The sequence below is a fragment of the Emys orbicularis genome, chromosome 2 (genome assembly GCF_028017835.1).
Source record: "Emys orbicularis isolate rEmyOrb1 chromosome 2, rEmyOrb1.hap1, whole genome shotgun sequence".
Taxonomy (NCBI): Eukaryota; Metazoa; Chordata; order Testudines; family Emydidae; genus Emys; species Emys orbicularis.
The window spans coordinates 261,594,988-261,619,326 of record NC_088684.1 but is presented as its reverse complement, the minus strand read 5'-3'; the positions used below and the strand labels follow the sequence as shown (position 1 = coordinate 261,619,326).

At 43.6% G+C, this 24,339-nt stretch overlaps 1 protein-coding gene across 1 annotated transcript in view; it reads right to left on the bottom strand.

The window, feature by feature from the left end:
- Positions 1–24,339, bottom strand: part of MLLT10 (MLLT10 histone lysine methyltransferase DOT1L cofactor) — a 206,813-nt gene that overhangs the window by 102,467 nt on the left and 80,007 nt on the right. The window contains exons 7-8 of the mRNA XM_065397985.1: positions 15,193–15,286; positions 12,795–12,890 (exon numbers count right to left, since the gene is read on the bottom strand). Of these exons, the coding sequence (XP_065254057.1) occupies positions 12,795–12,890; positions 15,193–15,286 (190 nt within the window). The remainder of the gene's footprint in view (positions 1–12,794; positions 12,891–15,192; positions 15,287–24,339) is intronic.

The following is a 24,339-nucleotide window of genomic DNA, read 5'->3' as shown; positions in this document are numbered from 1 at the left end:
AAGAGGCACCAGTGGGGACTGGGGGTGCCATCAGTGCTGATGATGCCAATAGAGCAGGGGCATCCTGAGGCTCCTCATAAAGGAAGAGCGGTATGGGTCAGAGATGGCCAGTGATGCGGGCGTGGTTGTACTCCACAGTCTGGTGGTAGGCCAGAAGGGCCAGGCGTAGGGATCAGTGGGCATCGGCAGCGACCATGGGTAGCGGAACCACGGGTCGGCCAACGGAACATATGCCAATGGATAAGGTCAGTGCCAAGTGTCTGGGCTGTAGGACCGAGCAGGCGAGAAGGTTGGGTCTGGCTTGGAGGAGCACTCTGAGTCAGAAGATGGGTCTGGCAGGAGTGGGACCATCCATGCCATCGGTAGAGCAGGATGGTCAATGAGGAGAAGAGGTTCATCCATCGGGGGTACCCGTGGAGAAGGTCAGAACAGAGCAGGATGCTGGCGGAGCAGAAGGAGCTCATATGCCCAAGTCTCAAAGTAGGCGGAGGACCGGAGCGCCGAGGAGAGCCAGCATATGACGGGAGGAGCTCAGCCATCGGTGTAAGGGGAGACAAGCGCCACGGTATGCGTGGGACCAGGTGTGAAAGTCCGGATGGTCCAGCGGTGTTGACGGTGGCCCAAGCACCTGAGCTGAGGGAAGCGCTGCCAGAGCCTGAGGATGCTTAGACTTATGCTCCATACAAGACTTCTTTGGAGCAGGTGCATCCACGTTGATGCGGGACTTCTCATCCGACCTGGCATGGCTGAGGGAGGCAATGCTGCACTAGGCGGCGGTCCCCAAAAGTTGTTGGGCTTCTTGCGTGCACGGTGGGGCTTCAATGGGTGCATCAGTACTGTGGGTGCCGCACTGGAAGGCGCTCACCGCCAGTGACAGGCGCTGCTCCGGCAGATCCAATGGTGCTGGATCTGGCTGCACACATGGGCGCATACCTTCCTCCATGAGGTACTTGTGGAGGCAAAGTCCTCGGGCCACTCGAGTTCTGGATGGGAACAGACAGCAGATGGAGCAACATGCGATGATGCAGGCTTCACCAAGACAGTAAAGACAGTGGTGGTGTTTGTCACTCTCAGAGAAGGAGCGTGGACATGAAGCACAGTTTTTAAAACCAGCTTGCAGGGACATAGTCCACAGGCTGGGGAAATTCCCCACAGAGGGGAAAGTCCAAGGAGAGACCTAACTACACGAACGGACAACTATATACAACTAAGAATTAAAATTATTTACAGCAAAATTGAAGTTCTCTTAGCAAGCATGATACTGCCAGCGCTGCAACAAGGGGACTGGTTTTTAGCCCTTGACCTCCAAGATCCCTATTTCCAGATCACCATTCATCCCGCTCTCAGAAAATATGTGTGATTCACAGTAGGACATGAACACTTTCAGTACAGAGTACTACCATTCCAAGAGTTTTCTCCAAAACCCTAGTGGTAGTTGCAGCACATTTTTGCAAACAGGGGGAATAATGATCTTCCCTTACCTGGACAATTGCCTTCTCAAAGGATCAACTCAAGAAGAAACAATGGACACAGTCCAAACCATTATCACACTATTCAGGGATCTAGGGCTACAGATAAATGAACGAAAATTCTGTTCCAGCAACTGGTCTTCACTGGGGCACACCTTGATGGCATAGAAGCCAAAGCATCCCTGCCCCTAGCCAGATTCACAACTATCACAAACCTTATCTCAGAGGTACGAGCCTGCCTCCAAATACAGTTTCATACTGTCTTGCAGCTACTGGGACACATGGTAGCCACAACATTTGTGTTCCGACATGCAAGACTACATATGCGGTGCCTACAGAGCTGGTTAAGCACGGTATACATACCCAGCAAACACAGCCTACACAAACGGCTGTCAGTGCCAACCAGTGTCCTAGACTCTTTACAATGGTAGATGAGACCACAAAACGTTTGTATGGGCATCCCATTCCAACAGGAACCCCCATCGATTGTGATCACCACAGACGCCTCATTGATTAGTTGGGGCGCACATATGAATCAACACATGATTCAAGGCAAATGGTCTCCTGGGGAGACTCACTTACACATCAATCTACTAGAGCTATGTGCAGTCCGCAATGTAAAGAACGAATTTATCCGCATTATAACCGACAACATTGCATGCATGTTTTACATCAACTGCCAACAAGGCTCTCAGTCACACTTGCTATGCACTGAAGCCATGAAACTATAAAGCTGGTGCATACAACACAACGAACATCTCAGCATGCTACCTCCCCACTCATTGTTTTTGCTTGTCTCTGTTGTTTAAGTATACACATCTTCAAGGTGTTATGTAAATATTAAACAAAAATAAAATGCTGGTTTTAACCTGGTTAATGACTACAGTATTATTTTGTGGCCAACTTAAACTGCCGTATGACTGACTTATCAAAGTAAGCAAGAGTATCTACTTTGAGGATAGTGACATGCAGCAGCATTCAGTCTTTGCTGGGAGAGTCTTTGCTGAAGTATCATCTTGTGCCTCAGTAGTTGCTGCTACTTCACATTTAAAAATAAAACATCTAGTGATGGTCTGAATCTTGACACTATTTAAATACATACATATTCATTTGTACAAATGAAATCTGTTCCTATGCAACACGTTGTGATATTGTCTTACTTAACAGACTTCCAAAACTTTAGCTTCTATAATTATGGTCAAATTTTCCATTTTTCAACTGTAGCAAGGATTTGAAAAAAAAAAAAGAAAAAAAGAAAAAACCCTGACAATAGAATACCACCTAAAACGTCCCCTCCAGACACACAAGCTAATGGGTTAACACAGAAGTTCCCAAACAGTGGGCCACGACATAGTCCCGGTGCTCGGTCATGGGCAGAGTTGAAGGTATGGGGGGGCGTTGGCCCCCCAAACTGTATACAATGGCGGAGTGGCAGCCAGTGATGGCCCCCTCCCAGAGCCAGAGGAGACCAGCGCCCCCAGCAGCCGGCAGAGGGCAAAGCAGAGCCGCCGTGTGGTGGGCAAGGAGAAAAGGCAAGTCCTGAGAGGCAGCAGCTCCTAGGGCAGCTGGAGGAGGCTGGGTGGTTCACAGCCATTCCCGTTCCTAGCCACCACACCACACAAGGGAAGGTTACTCCCTTCTTCGAGATGTGTCCCCCTGTGGATGCTCCACTTCAGGTGTCAGTGTGTCCCGGCGCCACTGATCGGAGATTTACAGTAGCAGCGTCGGTGCGGATCATGTGTGCACAGTAGGCGTCTCATGGTGCTGTTAGTGTCACATGTAGCGTGCGCACGACCCAAGCCCTCCAGTTCCTTTTCTACCGCACAGTCCGTACTGCAAACTCCAAAGTAGGGGGAGGAGGGCGGGTAGTGTAGCACCCACAGGGGGACACATCTCAAAGAACCTCAGGTAATGCACAAGATAGTAATCTTCCCTTCTTCTTCGAGTGCTATCCCTGTGGGTGCTCCATTTCAGGTGACTATAGAGTAGTGCCTCTCAGAGGGCTGGGGGGACTTCGGGTTTGAGTCACTGAGGCAAGTACTGTGAGGCCAACTGTGGTGTCAGCCCTGGAGTCATGAGTGATTGCATAGTGCTCAGCAAACGTGCGGACAGAGGCCCAAAATGGCTGCCTTAAAGATCTCCAATATTGGAACATTATTTAGGAACGCTATTGAGGTTGAAACAGATCTAGTAGAACGTGCTCTAATATGTTCGGGTGGTTCTGTATTCCAGATACGATAGCACATTTGAATGCATGTGGAGATCCATTTAGACAATCTGAGTGGATATAGCGTCTCCTTTCGAGTGCTCAGTAGTAGAGATGAAACGTCATGGGGATTTCCGGAATGGTTTGGTCCTTTCAAGGTAAAACGCTAGTGCACGCCTAAAGTCTAATGTGTGCAGGGCAGCCTCTGTTGGAGTGCCATGAGGCTTAAGGTAGAACGCAGGGAGATGGATTGGTAGGTTCATATGAAATGCTGAAGTTACTTTCGGTAGGAATTTAGGGTACGGGCATAGCATGACCTTGTCTTTGAAGAATGAAGGGGGGAGGGATAGCTCAGTGGTTTGAGCATTGGCCTGCTAAACCCAGGGTTGTGAGTTTAATCCTTGAGGGGGCCACTTAGGGATCTGAGGCAAAATCAGTACTTGGTCCTCCTAGTGAAGGCAGGGAGCTGGACTCGATGACCTTTTGGGGTCCCTTCCAGCTCTATGAGATAGGTATATCTCCATATATTAAGAATGTTGTATATGGAGGATCAGCTATGAGCACCCCTATCTCGCTCACCCTTCTGGTGGAAGTAATAGTGACCAGAAAGGCCACTTTCATAGATAAATATAGGTAGGAGCCGGTGGCTAATGGTTCAAATGGTGGACTGGTGAGGCATTTCAGCACCAGGTTGAGGTCCCATGCCAGCATAGGTCGCCAAACTTCTGGGCAAACTTTTAGGAGACCCTTAGGAAGCGCTTAATGGTAGGGTGTGCAAAAGTTGAGGTTCCATCGATCTCTTGATGGAATGCGAAAATGGCTGCAACATGGACTTTGATCGAGCTCATAGCAAACCCTGAACTTTTCAGCTCCAGTAGGTATTCCAGCATTAATGGTAGTGGTACTGCAGCACCTGTCGAATGTCTTTCTTGACACCAGGCAGAGAACCTCTTCCATTTTTGAAAGTATTACGAGTGGTTAACTTCCTGCTGTTTAATAACACGTTTAACTTTTTCCGAACATGTTAGTTCGTCATGATGGAACCATGCAGGAGCCATGCTTGTAAGTGGAGTATCTCTGGGTTCGGATGAAGAATGCGACTGTTGTGCTGAGACAGCAGATCTGGACGATGAGGAGAGCTCGTGGAGTGCATATCGCCATGCATAACAGGTAAGGGTAACATGCTTGTCTGGGCCATGTCGGGACTATGAGGATAACCTTGGCCTGTCTGTTAGTATCTTATGTATCACGCATGATATCAGTGGAATCGGTGGAAACGCATATGAGTTGTGCCTCCCATTTGATGAGAAAGGCATCCTCCAGTAATCGTGGTCCCAATCCCGCTCACAAACAGAACCTTGAGCATTTGCAGTTCGTTGGGGAGGCGAACAAGTCGATGATGGGAATACCCCACCGGCTAAAGATTGATCTCAGAATCTCACCATTCATCTCCCATTAGTGGTCTTGGGAGAAGTACCTGCTGAGTGTGTCCGCCGTCGCATTCTGGCGATCGAGTAGGTAGCATGCTCAGATGTTTATGTTGTGTTGTATGCACCAGTTTTATAGTTTCATGGCTTCAGTGCATAGCGAGTGTGACAGAGCCTTGTTGGCAGTTGATGTAAAACATGCATGCAATGTTGTCTGTTATAATGCGGATAAATTCATTCTTTATATAAGGTAGGAAGTACCTGCAGGCATTGCGGACTGCACATAGCTCTAGTAGATTGATGTGTAAGTGAGTCTCCCCAGGAGACCATTTGCCTTGAATCATGTGTTGATTCATATGTGCGCCCCAACCAATCAGTGAGGCGTCTGTGGTGATCACAATCGATGGGGGTTCCTGTTGGAATGGGATGCCCATACAAACGTTTTGTGGTCTCATCTACCATTGTAAAGAGTCTAGGACACTGGTTGGCACTGACAGCCGTTTGTGTAGGCTGTGTTTGCTGGGTATGTATACCGTGCTTAACCAGCTCTGTAGGTACCGCATATGTAGTCTTGCATGTCGGAACACAAATGTTGTGGCTACCATGTGTCCCAGTAGCTGCAAGACAGTATGAGCCTGTATTTGGAGGCAGGCTCATACCTCTGAAATAAGGTTTGTGATAGTTGTGAATCTGGCTAGGGGCAGGGATGCTTTGGCTTCTATGGCATCAAGGTGTGCCTCTATGAAGACCAGTTGCTGGAACAGGATTAGAGTGGACCCGACCTCTTTCCCTGGCTCTGCACAGGACATCAGTCTCTTCCTCCCATCCCACCCTGCCTGACGCTGCGGTCCTAGTGCCTGGGAGAGCAGGATTCCGCATTAATGTTCTGATTACGTGATTCCCTCTGAGTTCTCCCACAGACCAAGGAGATCCACCCCCACCCCTGTACTCCATGCAGGAGTGTGTTGGCTGCTGGGAGCCCACATGCTCAGCTGGGTAGTAGCTATGTGAGCTCTCCATGCTGAGCAATTTCAAAACTTCCTGGGGCTTTGAAAGGGCAGGGGCACATGCCTGTGTAGCTGGATGCAGGGCAGTGGAGCTCAAAAGAGTGAGAAGAGTGGTCACAGGGGCATTGTGGGATACCACTTGGAGGCCAGATAAACAACGTAAGGAACACATTGTCAACACTGATGCTGCATTGCTCTATGTTGCAAAAAGCTCTATGCCTCTCACTGAGGTGGTTTTATTTTGTCAGCGTAGCAAATGACTTTTTCGGCAGGAGGAGCCTTGCAGTGTGTACACCTCCACTTTTTGTCAACAAAAGCTGCCTTTTGTCAACAAAACTGTAGTATAGACAAGGTCTCATTGCTACAGAGGCGCAGCTGCATCATTGCAGCACTGTAAGTGTAGACAAGCCCTCAAATAAGAAATGTGATAAATTTTACACAAAAATATATAAAGCCAGATGTCATAAAATCCTATTCTGTCCACAGGCTAGTTTTCAGGCAAACAACTGATGCATTTCAGGAACTCTGGAATTGCAAGCAACTGTGGATATATTTGACTGCCCTGGCTCAATCGTCTTCTGCTGAATATATGGTTCATTGAACCTTATTAATAATGGAAAGTCTGGAGTTGAGTGTGCCTTGCCTTTCGGGGTCAAGACAACAATGAGCACAAAAATCAGGGAATGGCCCTCCCCAAAACACATCAAGTAATAAGGGCACACATCCAGCTCATAGAAGACACAGCATGAAACACACACCATACGAACCATTCTAGCCAGGGCAAAGGTAGAGAAACCCCTAGCTGAGCCAGGATCAGGGGAAGCACAAAAGGTGGCTTTCAGCTACCCTTTGCTGCCTTTTTTATTAAAAAATAAGTAAATGCGCTGAGAAACATTACACTTTGGAGGATACAAATAGTTGACAGCTTTTAAATTAAGAAGTCTTACATCTACAATGTTTAAAGCTTCAGTTTAATTTACAGTTTTATCCAAAAAAAAATTTGTAATTGGTCTGGGCTTGTTACTCAGACAGCCAGAATATTATATGAATTGTGGTTTTAGGCCATTTTTAATCTTATTTCTTGAAGCTATAGTTCCTTGACAATTATTGTTCTGAGAAATGCAAGCAATGTAATATTTTCTATCAACATTTTAGGTGTAATGATGGATTAGAAAAGTCTTTAGGGAAAATATTACTGTCCCAAAGTTATTTTCTGATGTCATCAAAAAATAAACACTCATTGTAAGCAACTAGCAAATAAGGCTCAATATCACAGGTAGCTTCAGTAAATATGACGACACGTGAAAATAAAAGAAACCTGAGAAAACAGCATGTAGAAAATCAAGTTTGTTTGAATCTCCGTTTGACATTCAAACTGCCATGAGAGTAAAAAAAAGAGAATCATGAGAAAATGAGACCACCTTTCTCAGGCTTCTGCAAGAGTTGCATGTGCTTACCTGAAGATAGAATCTGGGCCTTGCTTTTTCTACATGTTAAAACTATTTTTTTAGCCCTATTACCATTACAAAAATAATACTGAATTATATGCTGGTTTACATATCAGCAGAATAATTAATTTACAGCGGAAGAATCTTTACTTATTGGCAATACTAGAGAGTCAGCAATGAAAACTCAGTCTAGTCTGACAGTCAGGGGTAAAATAAATATAAACATAACATCTTTTTACTTGAAAACCAAGCGGGTTCACCATGGAAGCCCGTAAAAAAGAAACATGGAAAACCACTACGCTATTTTTAAAGACTCAGTTTTCAGAGTATAAGCACACACTTCAAGGCCATTAGCATTCAACTAGTTAACCAATCACTTACCCACTGTGCACAACTAATATTAGAAATGTTTTCTACCTACAGTGCATACAGGATAAACAAGACCACACTCCTAGATCCAGAACATTACAATCAAATAGGCCTCTTGAAGCATTACTGCCATTAGCCTCTCAGTGGTACATTTTACAATCCAGTTGGGCAGATTTTCAACACAGACATTTCTTCCTAAGTGCTAAGATTCTCCCTTCTCTTCCCCTACCTTCCCCCCCCCCCAAAAAAAAAAAAAAAGAGCCAGAGGACTTTTTCTTACAATTTCAACACTTTTCAACTATCCAAAGCTACATGACCATTCATTTTTCTTTTGGAACCATGTCCCATAAATAGCACTAATTTGTATTTTCCCAAGTCTCCATAAGAACTAAGTCAAATAAAGACAAGACAAGCAGCAATAGATTGCCATCTGCATAATATATCAGATGAGTGTCGCATGAAAAAGGTAATCAACTTGAACAAAATAACTAACCTTCATACTATGCTTGGCTTACTGATCTGTAATTATAATAAAATAATAAGACCTAGCTCTCATTATAGCAATTTTTATCAGTCGGACTCAAAGCACTTTACAAAGGAGGTCGGTAACATTATCCCCAGTAAAGATAAGAATTTGCATTATATGTAAGTAGGGATACAATTTTAAGAGGATTGTCCTCTGATAATACAAATTATTAAAAGGTAAAAAAAAAAAAAAAAAAACTGAAAAAGTTATTAACTGTAGTAAACTAACTTTTTTTATTCTGATCTGTGGTCTTAACTGTAAGAGTGCTTTGCGAATATGTGATATGTAAAACAAATCAAGATTGCTGTATGAAATAACTATAATATACTTGTGACGGGTTAGATCACAGAACCCCCCTTGAGAGCTGCCACCCGATGTGGTAGACTACTTCTACCCCTGCCTTCCCTGCCATCTCAGGACTCCAGCACCCTGTCTTGCTGAGCCAGACATTCCCATCTGCTCCAACAAAGACCCAGGGTCTGAATTACTTGCCCCAAAGCTGCAGGTTTACCTGAAAGCAGCTAACAGAAGTGTTCCTGTCTTTAACACTCCGATGCCCAACTCCCAATGGGGTCTAAACCCAAATAAATCCGTTTTACCCCATATAAAGCTTATACAGGGTAAACTCATAAATTGTTCGCCCTCTATAACACTGATAGAGAGATATGCACAGTTGTTTGCTCCCCCAAATATTAATACATACTCTGAGTTAATTAATAAGTAAAAAGTAATTTTATTAAATACAGAAAGTAGGATTTAAGTGGTTCCAAGTAGTAACAGACAGAACAAAGTAAGTCACCAAGCAAAATAAAATAAAATGCGCAAATCTATGTCTAATCAAACTGAATACAAATAGGCTATGGCTACACTGGCGCTTTACAGCGCTGCAACTTTCTCGCTCAGGGGTGTGAAAAAACACCCCCCTGAGCGCAGCAAGTTACAGCGCTGTAAAGTGACAGTGTAAACAGTGCCCCAGCACTGGGAGCCGCGCTCCCAGCACTGTAAGCTAATCCCCTCATGGAGGTGGAGTACCTGCAGTGCCGGGAGAGCTTTCTCCCAGTCAGGGCCGGCTCCAGGGTTTTGGCCGCCCCAAGCAGCCAAAAAAAAAAAAAAAAAAGCCGCGATCGCGATCTGTGGCGGCAATGCGGCGGGAGGTCCTTCGCTCTGAGGCGGGAGTGAGGGACCGTCCGCCGAATTGCCGCCGAATACCTGGACGTGCCGCCCCTCTCCGGAGCAGCCGCCCCAAGCACCTGCTTGACAAGCTGGTGCCTGGAGCCGGCCCTGCTCCCAGTGCTGGCACGTGACCACAGTCGCAGTTTCGACTGTAGCCACAGCCATAATCCCACCCTCAGAGATGCTTCAGTAAGTTTTTTTCCTCAGACTGGACACCTTTCAGGCCTGGGCACAATTCTTCCCCCTGGTACAGCTCTTGTTCCAGCTCAGGTGGTAGCTAGGGGATTCTTCATGATGGCTCCACCTTTGTTCTGTTCCACCCTTTTATATAGCTTTTGCATAAGGCGGGAATCCTTTGTCCCTCTCTGGGTCCCCGTCCCCCCTCCTTCTCAATGGAAAGACACCAGGTTAAAGATGGATTCCAGTTCAGGTGACATGATCACATGTCACTGCAAGACTTCATTGCCCACTTGCCAGCACACACATATACAGGAAGACTTACAGGTAAAACACACCCATCTGCAGACAATTGTCCTGGCTGATGGGAGTCATCAAGATTCCAAACCACCATTAATGGCTCACACTTTGCATAATTACAATAGGCCCTCAAAGTTATATTTCATATTTCTAGTTTCAGATACAAGAGTGGTACATTTATACAAATAGGATGATCACCCTCAGTAGATTATAAGCTTCGTAATGATACCTTACAAGAGACCTTTTGCATGAAGCATATTCCAGTTACATTATATTCACTCGTTAGCATATTTTTATAAAACCATATAGACTGTAACGTCACAATACTATATGAAGCCTTTTAAATACCAAAAAAGTAGATAACTTCCTCCAATTAATAGTACTGCTTGGTTTAGTTTTACAGACATTGTGGGTTTAATTCTGCCTCTGGGGTGTGCTGAAGGCAAACAGGTTCACGGAACCCTTGTCTCCTGTTCCCAGTGCACCTAGAAAGGGGGCAAACATAATTCAGCTCTCAGAGCTGGGAAGTACAGTACAAAGAGAAACTTATTGGTACTGATAGAATTAGCAGCTGCAGAGGGGGGAGGTATGGCAACGGTTGAGCAGCTGTGCTGGGAAAGTGCTGGCTATACTTGTTGAACAGGTGTAGTAAGAGATGCCCCTCCCAGTACTCCCCCCAAGGGTACGTCTATACTAACCCGCTGGTTCGGCGGCCAGCAATCGATCTTCTGGGATCGATTTATTGCGTCTTGTCTAGACGCGATAAATCGATCCCGGAAGTGCTCGCCGTCGACGCCGGTAATCCTGCTCTGCGAGAGGAGTAGGCGGAGTCGACGGGGGAGCCTGCCTGCTGCGTGTGGATCCGCGGTAAGTACCTTTAAGTTCGAACTAAGATACTTCGACTTCAGCTACGTTATTCACGTAGCTGAAGTTGCGTATCTTAGTTCGAACTGGGGGCTTAGTGTGGACCAGGCCCAAGACTCTTCAATGCTGCTCAAGTTTTAACAGCCATAACTCAGCCCCATGTTCACACCTAACAATTACAGGAGAGTTTGATTTACATTTTAAAAATTAAGTAGCACTTTTGAGTTGTCAACTATCTTTGTGACGTTCCAACTGGACTAAACTGACCAGCACCTATTCTTGGAAATTGTAAACTGCAATATAATAATCAAGAAAATAAAGCAATGAAATTACTATTGACTTCAGCTAATAGCAAGACAAATATTAACTTACAAATAATTTTGTAGTCTATATTTATTCTAAGACTTTGTTTTTGAGTTTCCATCCAATAAATAATTAAGATGTGCTAATACCTCCTGTCCAAATGTTATGCTATCCATAATAGCTCCACTGCAAAAGCCTACAAAAGCGATTGTTGCCAGTAGACATCAAAGCTGTTTTCTAACAGTATTTCTGACTAATTTGCCACAATCAAATCCTTTTCTGGCATAATATATTTTTTAATCTTTAAAGTTAATTTAGAGAGACAAATACATCCGAACAAAGCCACTGCAGAGTTACCAGGTGAAGTAAAAGGGTAAATAGTTTATGGAACTATTCACCCAAAGCACAGCCAAAGATTAAACGCTGTGGCACAACATTCATCCACGGTGAATATGTGCTTGCAAAACAAAAATTCACAAAATTTGACTCTTTGAAGGAAGACCTATACACTACTCATTCAAATTTCTTCTCTCTGCTATTAAAACTGTTGTTTCTAAATACCATAAACATGTTTGTTTATTATATCTCAGTTTTATTCTTACTTCACTCCTTTGAATAAATATGAAATACCAAGTATGCCCATACAAAATAATTTTAAAGATTTCATTAAAAAAAAAAAAATACAGGAATACAGGGTTTGCACCTGTAAATTGTCACTTTTTTGCTCCCTAGGGATGCAAGTATTATTATGCAATTATCTGCTATTTTGTTCTATAGCATTCAGACAGCAAAATGACCTTACACAATTGTAAATTTGGTACTGTGAGCCAAAAATTTGCAAGCATTCACTTACCAATATAGAATCAACCTTCTTCCCTAAACTATCTAAAATCAAAGTATAAGAAGAGTAAGTCAACAAGGATACAAATTAGAGATTAGTCATGCTCTTTATATTTTTTTTTTAAAAGATTAAAATTCCCACGTGACATATCATTCTGCCATCACAGTGGGCTTTACAGTACCTCTAAAAATAACCTGCCAACAAGCAAGCAATCTCGCTAACCTCAATCTCAGTTTCTCCAATGATGAAGGGAAAAAACAGAAAATAAGAGATTTAATTACCGCACTAGATGTGACTGGTTACTGATATGTTTTAAACAAAGGTTATCCTTTTTTGTAGTAAAAAAAACAAAGATTTCACAAAAAATCCTCTTAGTTTTCATTAAAGATTAAGGCAACTGCATACAAGCAACTCTTCCCTAACAGTTTCTCTATTCTCACATCCCAGATACCAACCTTAGAGGAGAGGGAAAGGCTTCCCTTTAGGTACACAAATGTACCAAAATAGAAGGCTTCCCTTTAAGTTCTATCACCTCTAATTTACCATCTTTATTATTTACTCTCAATGTTCTACATTCAGAAGCAAACCTTCTCCATATATTTTAGCCATAACTAAATGAAATATTTACAAGGTGCTACTATTAAGCAGATGTGCCACATAATTAGCAACAACAAATCCACTTACTTTTTTCTCCTTCTCATGATGTTTATCTTGAGAGTGAGAGGAAGAATCACTTAAACTTTGATCATATGACCTATTAGATCCCCGTTTGCTCTTTTTCTAAAAAGAGAAGATATATTTATGTATGTAAAAAAGGAACCATTTAAATAAATTACGGAACAATCCATTTCAACTGAGTTTGATAAAAATGCCTTACTGCTCCACACACACACACAAAAAAAATGCTTTTAACAGAGCCTGACAAAAACTGACACTGCTGTTTGAAGTGTTAATGTTAACTATCCCAAACATACCAGAAGTCAACTACCCTCAGATTGACATTTGCAGCCTATCAATTTGCAAATATGCTTTCCACAAAAGAGCCAATAACCACCTTTTAACAATGTTAAATTACACTTAGATATATTTTCACCTTCTGGTAACTTAAAACAAAAAAGAGTTTGCTCAAGTGAGAATATGGTAAGTCATGGTGCTGACACTGCCATTAACTTAAACAAGACACAGGGGAAAATGCATACTTGAGGCATGTCTCAAGTGCACTGTGAGGAGGAGGGGTTCTGGCTTCATGATTTATTATTCAAATAAATACCAATCTGGAGTATCTTATCAGTTATGAAACAGAAGTTGAAAAACTATTTTTAAAAAAAGATACAAGAATGTCAAGTTAATACATTAATTTACTGGTGACAGATAATGCTTTTTTTTTTGTATTATAATAATACCCAGGAGCCCTTGTTAGGGACCAGGACTTCTTTGTGCCAGGCGAGTGTCCAAAATTCTGAAGTCACTTCATAATTCCACAACAAAACAGGCAAAGCATTTCTCAGTGATTACACCACAATTAAGGGATTTTAAAGACACTACGCCCAATGCTGCTTATCTAACCATCCTAGGTTCTCAAGGTTACAACAGAAATTCACTACCTAGGTGTCTTACAACTACTATAAAGGGAAAAAACTGCATTTACTAGCCATTATTGACAGGACCTCACTAACAGTCCATCAGAAAGCTTCATATGACCAACATTCTCTAGCCAATTTATTATAGTTGCTGTTTATATTTCAGTCTTCTGGTGGAAAGCCACACACCACATAATATTTAATATATGGGGATTTTTTTATATAAAAGAAATACTAATTTGATAACAGTGTAAGTATCCTTAAATCATGTCTGCACTGAAGCACTGAGGACAAATTCAGTGTTAGTGTAAACATCAGTTGAGTCATTTAAATACAGCCACTGGTGTAAGAAGGCATAATTTCACTCTAGGATTTTAATACTATTTTAATAAACAAAAGCTGTAAATCCTCCAAGTCTGAACACATACATTAATATGAAGAGATATTCAGGATTATCAAACTGATGATCATCAGAAGAGGTACAAGCCACTCAACTCACAGGGTCTGATCCAAAGCCCACTGAAGTCAATGGGAGTCTTTCCACTGACTTCAAAGAGCACTGGATCAATCCCTAAAGCATCCCCTTTCTGGTGTGCTTCAGAAAAAGACAGTTAGCCAAGGATCTCAGCTGAATGTAGAGTAATCGATCAACACGCAGAATGCTAGGAGAAGGATAACAGAAGAAGGAAAGAAGAATTTGTGGGCTGATATATCCTCCAATACATGGCTTGCCAAGAGGAAAAAATTTGTTAAGATGCTTCCAGAAGAATATGTAACTGTGGCCAAACTAATCAAATAGGAAGAGGAAACATTACAGGACCTTAATGCAAACAGACATAGGTGCCAACTCCGTGGCAGCCCCACCAATCAGCTCCTCTCCCTCCCCCCAGCACCTCCCGTCCACTGGTAGGCCCCGCCAATCCGCCCCTCCCCCTTCCTCCCACTGCCTCCTGCCCGCCGCGATCAGCTGTTCAGCAGCATGCAGGTGGCCCTGGGAGAGAGAGGGAGGCGCGGGGAGGGGGCACGCTTGGGGGTGGAACCGGGGCAAGAAGCGGTGGGGCAGGGCAGAGCAGGGGCACAGACTGGGACGGAGCAGAAGTCGAACACCCCCAGGGAAGTGGAAAGTCGGCGCCTCTGAAATCAGAAGCTCATTTTGAACAATACCAGTCTATTACATATCTTTTTTTTTTTTTTTTAAGTCATTGTCTAAACATGCTCCCTATTTTTCTCTGACAGAGATAATACATTCCAAAGCAAACGTTTGTTCATAACACTATAATACATTTTCAGGAAGTATTTCTGCCCTCAAAATTAAATCATTACCATAAGGAAAAAACAAGAATATTTTCCACATAATTTTGTATAATTTTATTCAGTTTCTTGTATAAGCAACACCCTAACCCACATACAATACTATTTTAATTGCTATTAGTAACAAAAGTCATTGAGTAAAAATTCAAGTTAGTGTCATATTTTATATACTGAATTCAATAAATTCTTACCAGCTTACTAAAATGGTATTTACAGTAGCCACAGTATTGGACATTATCTGCACCATTACCCTCTTCTTCACAAAGAAGTCCTGCAAACTGTGCACTGGGGGGGGAAAAAAATAACATTCAAGATCAAAAGTAATTTTATACCAAATCACCTCAAAATCTCTAGAAGAGACTTTCAAATATAGATGCCTAAAGTTAGTGGGGAGATTTCCAAAAGGCATAAACAGGAGTAGGACATGCAACTATCACTGACTCAATGCGATGTGGTGCCTAACTTACCTTTGTTAAGTCTTCCCCTACACTACTAAATCCATATTTAGACATCTAAATAAGGCACCAGTCCAACAATGCATCCGCTTAGCTGCAGAACACGTTTAAAAAAAAAATCAGACCACTTACTAAGGTTCCTAACTATGAACTTGTCCACATTTGTCTACACTTGTGGCAGTGTGTAGGGTACGCGTAGCTACACGGGGTAGTGAAAGGCAGCCTGCATCCACACTCACTGCTGTGTGTAGTTACACAAGGCACTGAAAGGATCCAGAGGGGGAAAACAGCAGGGAAAGGCTCCAGCAGCAGCTACCACAGCTTTTCTCCACTGCCTTCCCCCTGCCAGAGGCTTTCCCCACCACAGTGAAAGGCTTCAGTATGGGGGAGCTACCACAGCCTTTCTGCGCTACCAGTCTTTCACTGCAGATAGGAAAGACTAGCAGTGGGGAGACAGAGGGACACAACATTACTAAATATAGCAGTGTAGATATGAGAGGCACTGTTTGGGTGTGTAGAGATATATGTAAGATATATGCCCTAAGGTTCAGGCATACAGGGCATTCTACTTGCCTAAGCAGTGCCTTCCCATCTATACTGCCATTTATACCCATGCTAGCTGGGCAAGCAGTGTCTGTACTTTACATGCTGCCATAAGTGTAGATCTACCTTCAAACTCTTGGCCCAAAAAATTTCATTTATCTAAGCAAAAGAATAGTTTTCAACAGACAGATGCTTCAGAGAACAGTAGAAATTGTTCAAGTCCTGAACATGTCAAAAAGCTACTCTTCTAACCTACCAGTGGAAATGCATTAATAGAAAATATAAAGATTAAAGAATTTTTAAATAAAACTGAAAGTACCATAACAAATGAAGCCATATTTTATTGGTTTAAAATAGTCAGTATCAGATGAATGTTTTTTAAAAACCCTCAAAAGTTTCCTTGCCTGCATTAATAGTTTGTTCTATTGAATTTTCAAAAGCAATAATTCAGTAGAATAAGAAGTTACTCACTTTGTGCAGTAATGATGGTTCTTCAAGATGTGTCCCCCTATGGGTGCTCCACTGTAGGTGTGCTTGTGTCCCTATGCTGCAGATCGGAGAACTTCAGCAGCAGTGTCCATTAGGCCCGCACATCCGCTGTCTCTCCTCATGCCCCGCCACGAGGCCAGCCAGTGCACGTGGGCTAACCCCTGCTCAGTTCCTTCTCTACCACATAGTCATTAGGAAGGCCAAAAATAACTTGAAAAACAGCTAGCCAAAGGCTCAAAAAGTAACAGATAAATTTTTTTAAGTACATCAGAAGCAGGAAGACTGCTAAACAACCAGTGGGTCACTGGATAATCAAAATGTTAAAGGAGCACTCAAGGGGGATAAGGCCATTGCGGCGAAGCTACATGAATTCTTTGTATCGGTCTTCACAGCTGAGGATGTGAGGGATATTCCCCAACTTGAGCCATTCTAGTTAGGTGACAAATCTGAGGAACTGTCCCAGATTGAGGTGTCATTAGAGGAGGTTTTGGAACAAATTGATAAACTAAACAGTAATAAGTCACCAGGACCAGATGGTATTCACCCATGAGTTCTGAAGGAACTCAAATGTAAAACTGCAGAACTGTGGTATGTAAATCATTTAAAGCAGCTTCTGTACCAGATAACTGGAAGTTAGCTAATGTGATGCCAATTTTTTTTAAAAGGCTCAAGAGGTAATCCTGGCAATCACAGGCTAGTAAGCCTAACTTCAGCACCAGGCAAACTGGTTGAAACTATAGTAAAGAACAGAATTATCAGACACATATGAACATAATGTGTTCGGAAAGAGTCAACATGGTTTTTGAAAAGGGAAACTGTGCCTCACCAATTCACTAGAATTCTTTGAGGGGGTCAAGAAGCATGTAGACAAGGGTGATACAATAGCTATAGTGTACTCAGATTTTCAGAAAGCCTTTAACAAGGTCCCTCACCAAAGGCTCTTAAGCAAAGTAAATTGTCATGGGATAAGATGGAAGGTCCTCTCCTGGATCAGTAACTGGTTAAAAGATAGGAAACAAAGAGTAGGAATAAATGATTAATATTCAGAATGGAGAGAAGTAAATAGTGATGTCCTCCTGGGATCTGTGCTGGGACCAGTGCTGTTCAACATACTCATAAATGATCTGGAAAAAGGAGTAAACAGTGAGGTTGCAAAATTTGCAGATGATATAAAACTACTCAAGATAGTTAAATCCAAAACAGACTGCGAAGAGTTACAAAGGGATCTCACAAAACTGGGTGACTGAGGAAAGTAAGTATTTCTTTACATAATGCACAGTCAACCTGTGGAACTCTTTGTCAGAGAATGTTGTGAAGGCCAAGATACTAATAGGGTTCAAAAAAGAACTACATAGGTTCATATTAGCCAGGATGGGCAGGGATGGTGTCTCTATCTCTGTTGCCGGAAGCTGGGAATGGGCAACAGGGGATGGATCACTTGCTGATTACCTGTTCTGTTCATTCCTTTTAAAGACCTGGCATTGGCCACTGTCAGAAGACAGGATACTGGGCTAGATGGACCTTTGGTCTGACCCAGTATGGCCATTCATATGATCTTATGTTCATTGAGAAGGGTCCCTGAAGAGGGACGGGGAAGGGTGTTGTGGAGAGGGTAAGGAGGTAAGGAGTACCCATTGCAAACAATCTCCAAGACCCATCGGTTCGATATGCATTCCCAGGCGCTGCGGAATGTTGCCAGACAGAAGCCAAATTGGTAGATAGTGGCGGTCAGCTGTAGTAGTTGGGAGGAGTGGTCTATAAACGCCTCAATCAACACATCAAAACTGGTGCTTGGAAGTGTATGGTTGGGACATGGAAAATTGTGGGCCAGATGGTTTACGCCTCGGGAACATAGTTTTCTCTCTCTGTGGCTCGTAGTAGCGCTGGGTCAGGTATTGGGAGGCGCATGGCTTATGATGTGGCTGCGGACTAAATTTCCTCTTTTGTCCTGGTGTGTAGATACCCACTGAGCAGAGGGTGGTCCTAGAATCCTTTAGTGTGTGCAGAAAGGTGTCCATCTTCTCCACGAAGAGCTTAATGCCTTCAAAGGGAAGGTCTTCAATTGTTGACTGAACTTCTTTTGGGAAGCTTGACAGAGGTAGCCACAACGTACGTTTCATAATCACTGCAGTGGAGATAGACCTGCCCATTCTGTCAGCTGCATCGATGGCAGATTATAGTGCTATCTTGGCCACTAACTGTCCCTCTTGAATAATCGCTTTAAATTGGTTGCGGTGTGACTCAGGCAGCTGTTCAATAAAATAGTTCAGTTTCCCACATTTTACATAGTTGTATTTCGCCATTAGGGCTTGGTAATTGGCTATTCGAAACTGTAGCATGGCCAAGGAGTACTCTTTCCTCCCCAAAAGATCCAAATGCTTCTAGTCCCCATCGTAGGGAATGGACCTCATCTGGTGTTGATGGCCACGGGAATTAACAGAATCCACCACAACAGAGTTGTGTGGAAGGTGGAAGCTGGAAGAAGAGGAATTCTGTCTCCCTTGCTGGAACGTAACATTTTTTTATCCGCCCGCTTGCAGGTAGGTGCTACCGATGCTGGGGTCTGTCATTTGGTTTGCAGGGTCCAGGAGAGATCATTAATAGGGAGGGCAATTTTTGAGGACAAGGATGAATGGAGTATGTCAAGGAGTTTGTGGTGGGTGTCCTTGACTTCTTCTAACAATATCTTAAGAGTGTCTTCGCTAGGTCCTGGAAAAGGCAAAAGTCATCAGCCAGAGATGGTGGGGGAGGTATAACGGCCTCATCTGGACAGGAAGAGGAGGATGTGGTCCTTGGGGTCACCTCTTCCGCAATGTCGTCCTCCCGTTCCGCCACAATTTCTTTTGGAGGTTCCAAAGTTCCGGATGCCGCGGCCAAAGGGGTGCATCTCAAGGGTTCTCCGGTAGGGCTAGAAACCCGAGAGGCATGGGAGCAATATGCAGCCCAAGGGCCCCAGTATGGCCACTGAGGCGGTGGTGGTGCCCATGGTTGACCATACCACGGTGATGGTGGTGGGGCCATCTGAGGCTATGCTCAAGAGCCTTGTTGGTATTGGGCACCATAGGGAGCCTGGGAGAAGTATTGCAATATTGCCTCCTCTACTTTGCTGTCCAAGTACACACTTGAGAGTGGGGGAACGTGGCAGGGCAGCAGGGAAGACTCCTGTGCCATACAGATACTCGGGGCAGAGATCCCTGTACCGAGGAGACTCTGGTACATCAGATATGCAGAGGTCTCTTGAGTGACAGAATTCCGGCGGTACCAATCAACTTGATGCCACTGGCAATACCAGGGAGGATGGAGATATTGCCCACACCAACTGCTCTGGTGCTGATGGGGCATCCATGACAGTGCCAATGGAGTATCAAATATTGGCAATATCTTCTTAGAGGAGTGCTTACTCCTATACTTGTCCCTTGGTGCCATTGACTCAGTTCCTATGTCCATTGGGTCTGTAGGCTCATCAGCAGCACTTGCCGCTATAGATCTTCATGAACTTTGCATACCAGGCTGGGATTGACTCAGTGCTCATGGTACCAAGCGCACCGGAGATAGTTTACAGCCAGCTTGCAGCTCACTGTGGGGACTTCCCACTCTCTTTTTCGATGACTTATGAGAGGGGTCATCAGCTGGTTTCTTCAACCCACAGCCTTTGCATGTTATGGGCTGTGGGAAAGACTCATGTCTGCCAGGTGACTCTTGGCGTGGGTCCAGAGAGCCGTCTCCATGAAGATAATCTTGTGTCTCAGCTCATTTTCCTTAAGAGACCTGGGCTTGAGTTTCTGGCAGAGACCACATTTTTGTGGAATGTGGCCTTCCCGGAGGCAGTGTATGCACTGGAAGTGCTTGTCTGCAATTGGGAGAGTCTCTTTGCAGGAGAGGCACTTCTTGAAGCCCGGTGAACCGGGCATACTTGGTTGGGGGAAGGGTCCCCAATGAGAAAAAGCAGGAAACAGTCTTATTTTCACTGAAAAAAAATGAAGGGGGAAACTAAAACTTACAAGTAAGTACTAGGACACTAACTTAGTTATAGAAATGTAAAGCAAAAGTAATGATCTTAAGGGACTGCAAAGAGCTGTCCCTAGCCAGGGGCAGTTGAGAAGGAACTGAGGGGGGTTAGCCCACGCGCGCTGGCTAGCCTCGAACTGAGGGGGGTTAGCCCACGCGCGCTGGCTAGCCTCATGGCGGAGCACGAAGAGAGAGAGCACATATGTGGGCCTAACAGACACTGCTACTGAAGTCCTCTTATCAGCAGTGCAGGAACGCAAGCACCCCTATAGTGGAGCACCCACAGGGACACTACTCAGTTATAAAAAACAAATTTGCTTTTCACCATTTGCATTGTTGATTTATTTTCTGTACAGCAATCAATTTGGACACTGAAAATAGATTTAGTTTCATTTTCTGTTTCTTTCTCATTAGCACAATAATGCAATGTTTTGGTTACAAATGCTGCAAGGAAATGTTTGGATTTAAACAAATACTTCACACATTTCATCACATTTAAAAAAATCAAAAGCTTTTCTATTAATATTAGGGACTTAGTCTAGCTTAATTTTTTTTTTTTAAACACACACAACCTCAGCAAATGTGCGCCCCAAAGTACTCAAGACAGTATCTCTTTTAGTCAGGTTTGACTAATTTAAGTTTGAAACAAATATACTTCCAGGTTGGTTCAAGTTTTTGATAAAAACAGTTACATATCTGTACTGGAACTGTTGTTTGAGATGTGTTGCACGTGTCCATTCCACTTCAAGCACCTGTGCACCAGTGCCAGGAGAATTTTTTCCCCCCCATAATAGTACCACAGGGAGGCGCATGCGCCCTTCGCACTCTCATGCTGCCAGCCAAGAGTGTAAAAGGAGCAGAGCCATCCTCATCCCCTTCAGTTCCTTCACACCAAAAGCCAATATTTGAAGAAACTCCGATGTAGAGAGGAGACGGTTGAGCATGCAACAGACATGTGCAACACATCTTGAAGAACAATAGTAAGCAGGTATGCAACTCTTTTTTCTTCTTCAAGTGACTGCATGTCCATTCCACTTCACGTTACTCACAAACAGTCCCGAATGGGGACAAGTATCAGAGTCTATCGAAACAAAAGACTATAGCACTATTCTCCCAAATTTAGCATCGTCTCCAGAGGCATGGAAGATGGCATAAAGAGCAATGAACATATGAACAGAAGACCTGATGGCATCCCTAAAAATGTCGGTAGTGGGAACATGACTCAGGAAAAATGCTGAAGCAGCTTGAGCCCTTGTAGAGTCTGCTAAAACTCTTTGGGGTAGTAGAACTTTAGCAATATCATAGCACAACTGAATGTAGGAGGAAATTCAGTAAAATAGCCTCAGAGATAACAGGCTTCTTCATTCTATCGGCAACAGAGACAAATAGTTACAGGCATGATCGCAACTCGTTAGTCCTGTCTAGATACAATGCCAACATTCTGAGGACAGCCAAAGAATGAACTTTATCTGCATCTTTGTGAGGGTGGGGTTTCAGAAAGAAGGTTGGCAAGAATATAGTCTTATTTATGTGAAAATTGGAAGCCACGTTGGTAAGAAATTTGGAGTATGGATGTAAACCCACTTTGTCTCTGTCAAAGACAGCATAAGGAGGGTCATCCATAAAAACCTGAAGCTTCACAGCTCTCCTGGCTGAAGCAATAGCTACTAAGAATGCTATCTTCATCAAGACAGCAAAGATGGCATATGTAGTTATAGTTTCAAAGGGACCCCACATTAACAACGAAAGAATCAAATTTAAATCCTAGGATGGTACTGGATCTCTAAGAGGAGGGAAGTCTATCCAAACCTTTTCAGCACCAAATAGTCAAATGGGAGGTTGATTTTCTCCACCTATCTACGTGAGGCTGGAATGCAGAGATGGCAGCTAAATGCACTCTCATGGAACTGACCGAAAGACCTGTTCCTTTCAGGTGGAGTACCCAATCCAAAATAAACTGAAAATAATGGCTTACACCCTTCTGCTGGGGTAACAATGAAAACCTATTCCATTCCAGGAAGTAAGTGAATCTGGTGCAGAACTTTCTGCCATTTAAAAGAACATTCTGTAACACAGCAAAACAGACTGCTTCTCAAGCAGCTACCTACTGAGAATCCAAGCACTCAGGTGTAGGCTGAGAGGGCTGGGATGCAGAGCATGATCGCTGTCCTGAAAAATTAAGGAAGAGTTATGGGACTTATGGAAGAGTTATGGCACCTCAAGTAGAGAGGTTCAAAAGGTCAGAGAACCAGTGCTGATGAGGCCAGGCTGTCACTATCAAAAATCATGATAGTTGTCTGAGTTTGCCCAGTACCCTGGGCACCAAAGGTATGGGAGGAAAAGCATAGAGAAACTTCCCCTGCCATGATAATAGAAAAGCATCCATCATGGACCATGGACTAAGACCTCCTCTTGAACAAAACTGGTGACACTTCCTGTTCTGTTGTGTGGTAAACAGGCTCACTTCTGTCATTCCCCAAATCTGAAAAATGGACTTTGTGAATCAGGCCTGAGAAACCATTCATGATCTCTGCTGAATGATCTGATGAAATTGTCAGCTAAACCGTTCTCAGATCTGGGGAAGTGAGAAGCCTTCAGATAAATGCCATTCTGGATGCGGGACGACCAGAATGTTTCTTGGCAAAGAGGTACCTGACACATCTGTGACTAAGGTCATGGAGGGAAATGTTAGAACAAAGGGAACTCCAGTGCATACACTATCAAAGACCATCCACCAGTGTCAGGAAGACAAGATAGCTGCAGATATGTGTCAGCGTATCCAGTGGATTGCAAGAGGGATGGTAGACAGACTTCAACCACCTTTGCATGACCCAGAAATCAAGTCTGGCATACTGAGTCATGTATGTGCAAGCTACCATGTGGCGCAAAAGTTTCAGGAAATTCCTTACAGTTATACTGAAATACACCTTGAACTGTGAGCACAGGTCAAAAATTGCTTGAAATCTGGCATGAGATAAGTATGCCTTTGCTGATGTCAAATTGAGAGCCACCCCTATAAATTCAATTCTTTCTACAGGGAGGAAAACTGACTTTTCATCGTTGATTATCAGGCCCAACACATTTAAGAGGGAAGGCATCTTCTCAGTACTGCCCTTCACTTGCTGTCTGGACTGACCCTGGCCTAACCAATCATCCAGATACCGGTACACGTGAAATCCTGCCTTTTTGATGTGTGCTGCCACCACCGCCACACATGTTGTGAATACTCAGGGTCCTGAGGACAGCCTAAAAAGGGAGACCGTGAACTGATAATGAACAGCTACTACAACAAATCTTAGAAACTTCCTGACTCTGGTGTAACGTCATATGGAAACATGCATCCTTTACGTCGAGGGCAGCGAACAAGTTGTTGCGAGGTAGGAAAGGGATAATAGAAGCTAGGATTACAAAATTTTATCTTCTTTATGTAATTGTTGAGATTTTGCAGGTTTAAAATAGATCTTAAGTTTTCCTTGGATTTTTGAATGAGAAAATAGCCAGAAGAGAATCCCTTTCCCTGATGCTGAAGAGGCACTTATTCTATGGGCCCAACTGCAATAAAGACTGCACCTCTTGGACTAGTTACAGTTTTGTGAGAGTGGTCCCTGAAAAGTGATGGGGGAACAGAAGTGAATTGCAGGGTTTATCTCAGTTCCATCGTGCTTACAACAGACAAGTGGGTTCTAATGTGGGACCAAGACCTTAGGAAGTGGGACAAGTGGCTGCCAAAGGGAGGGGAGATCAAATAGAGTGATTTGCGGTCAAGGAATCAAGTAGACAGGTTGGAAGAAGTCTGATGGTTGGAGGTAGCAGAAGATGGAGGTGAAGGAAATAATCTCTTTT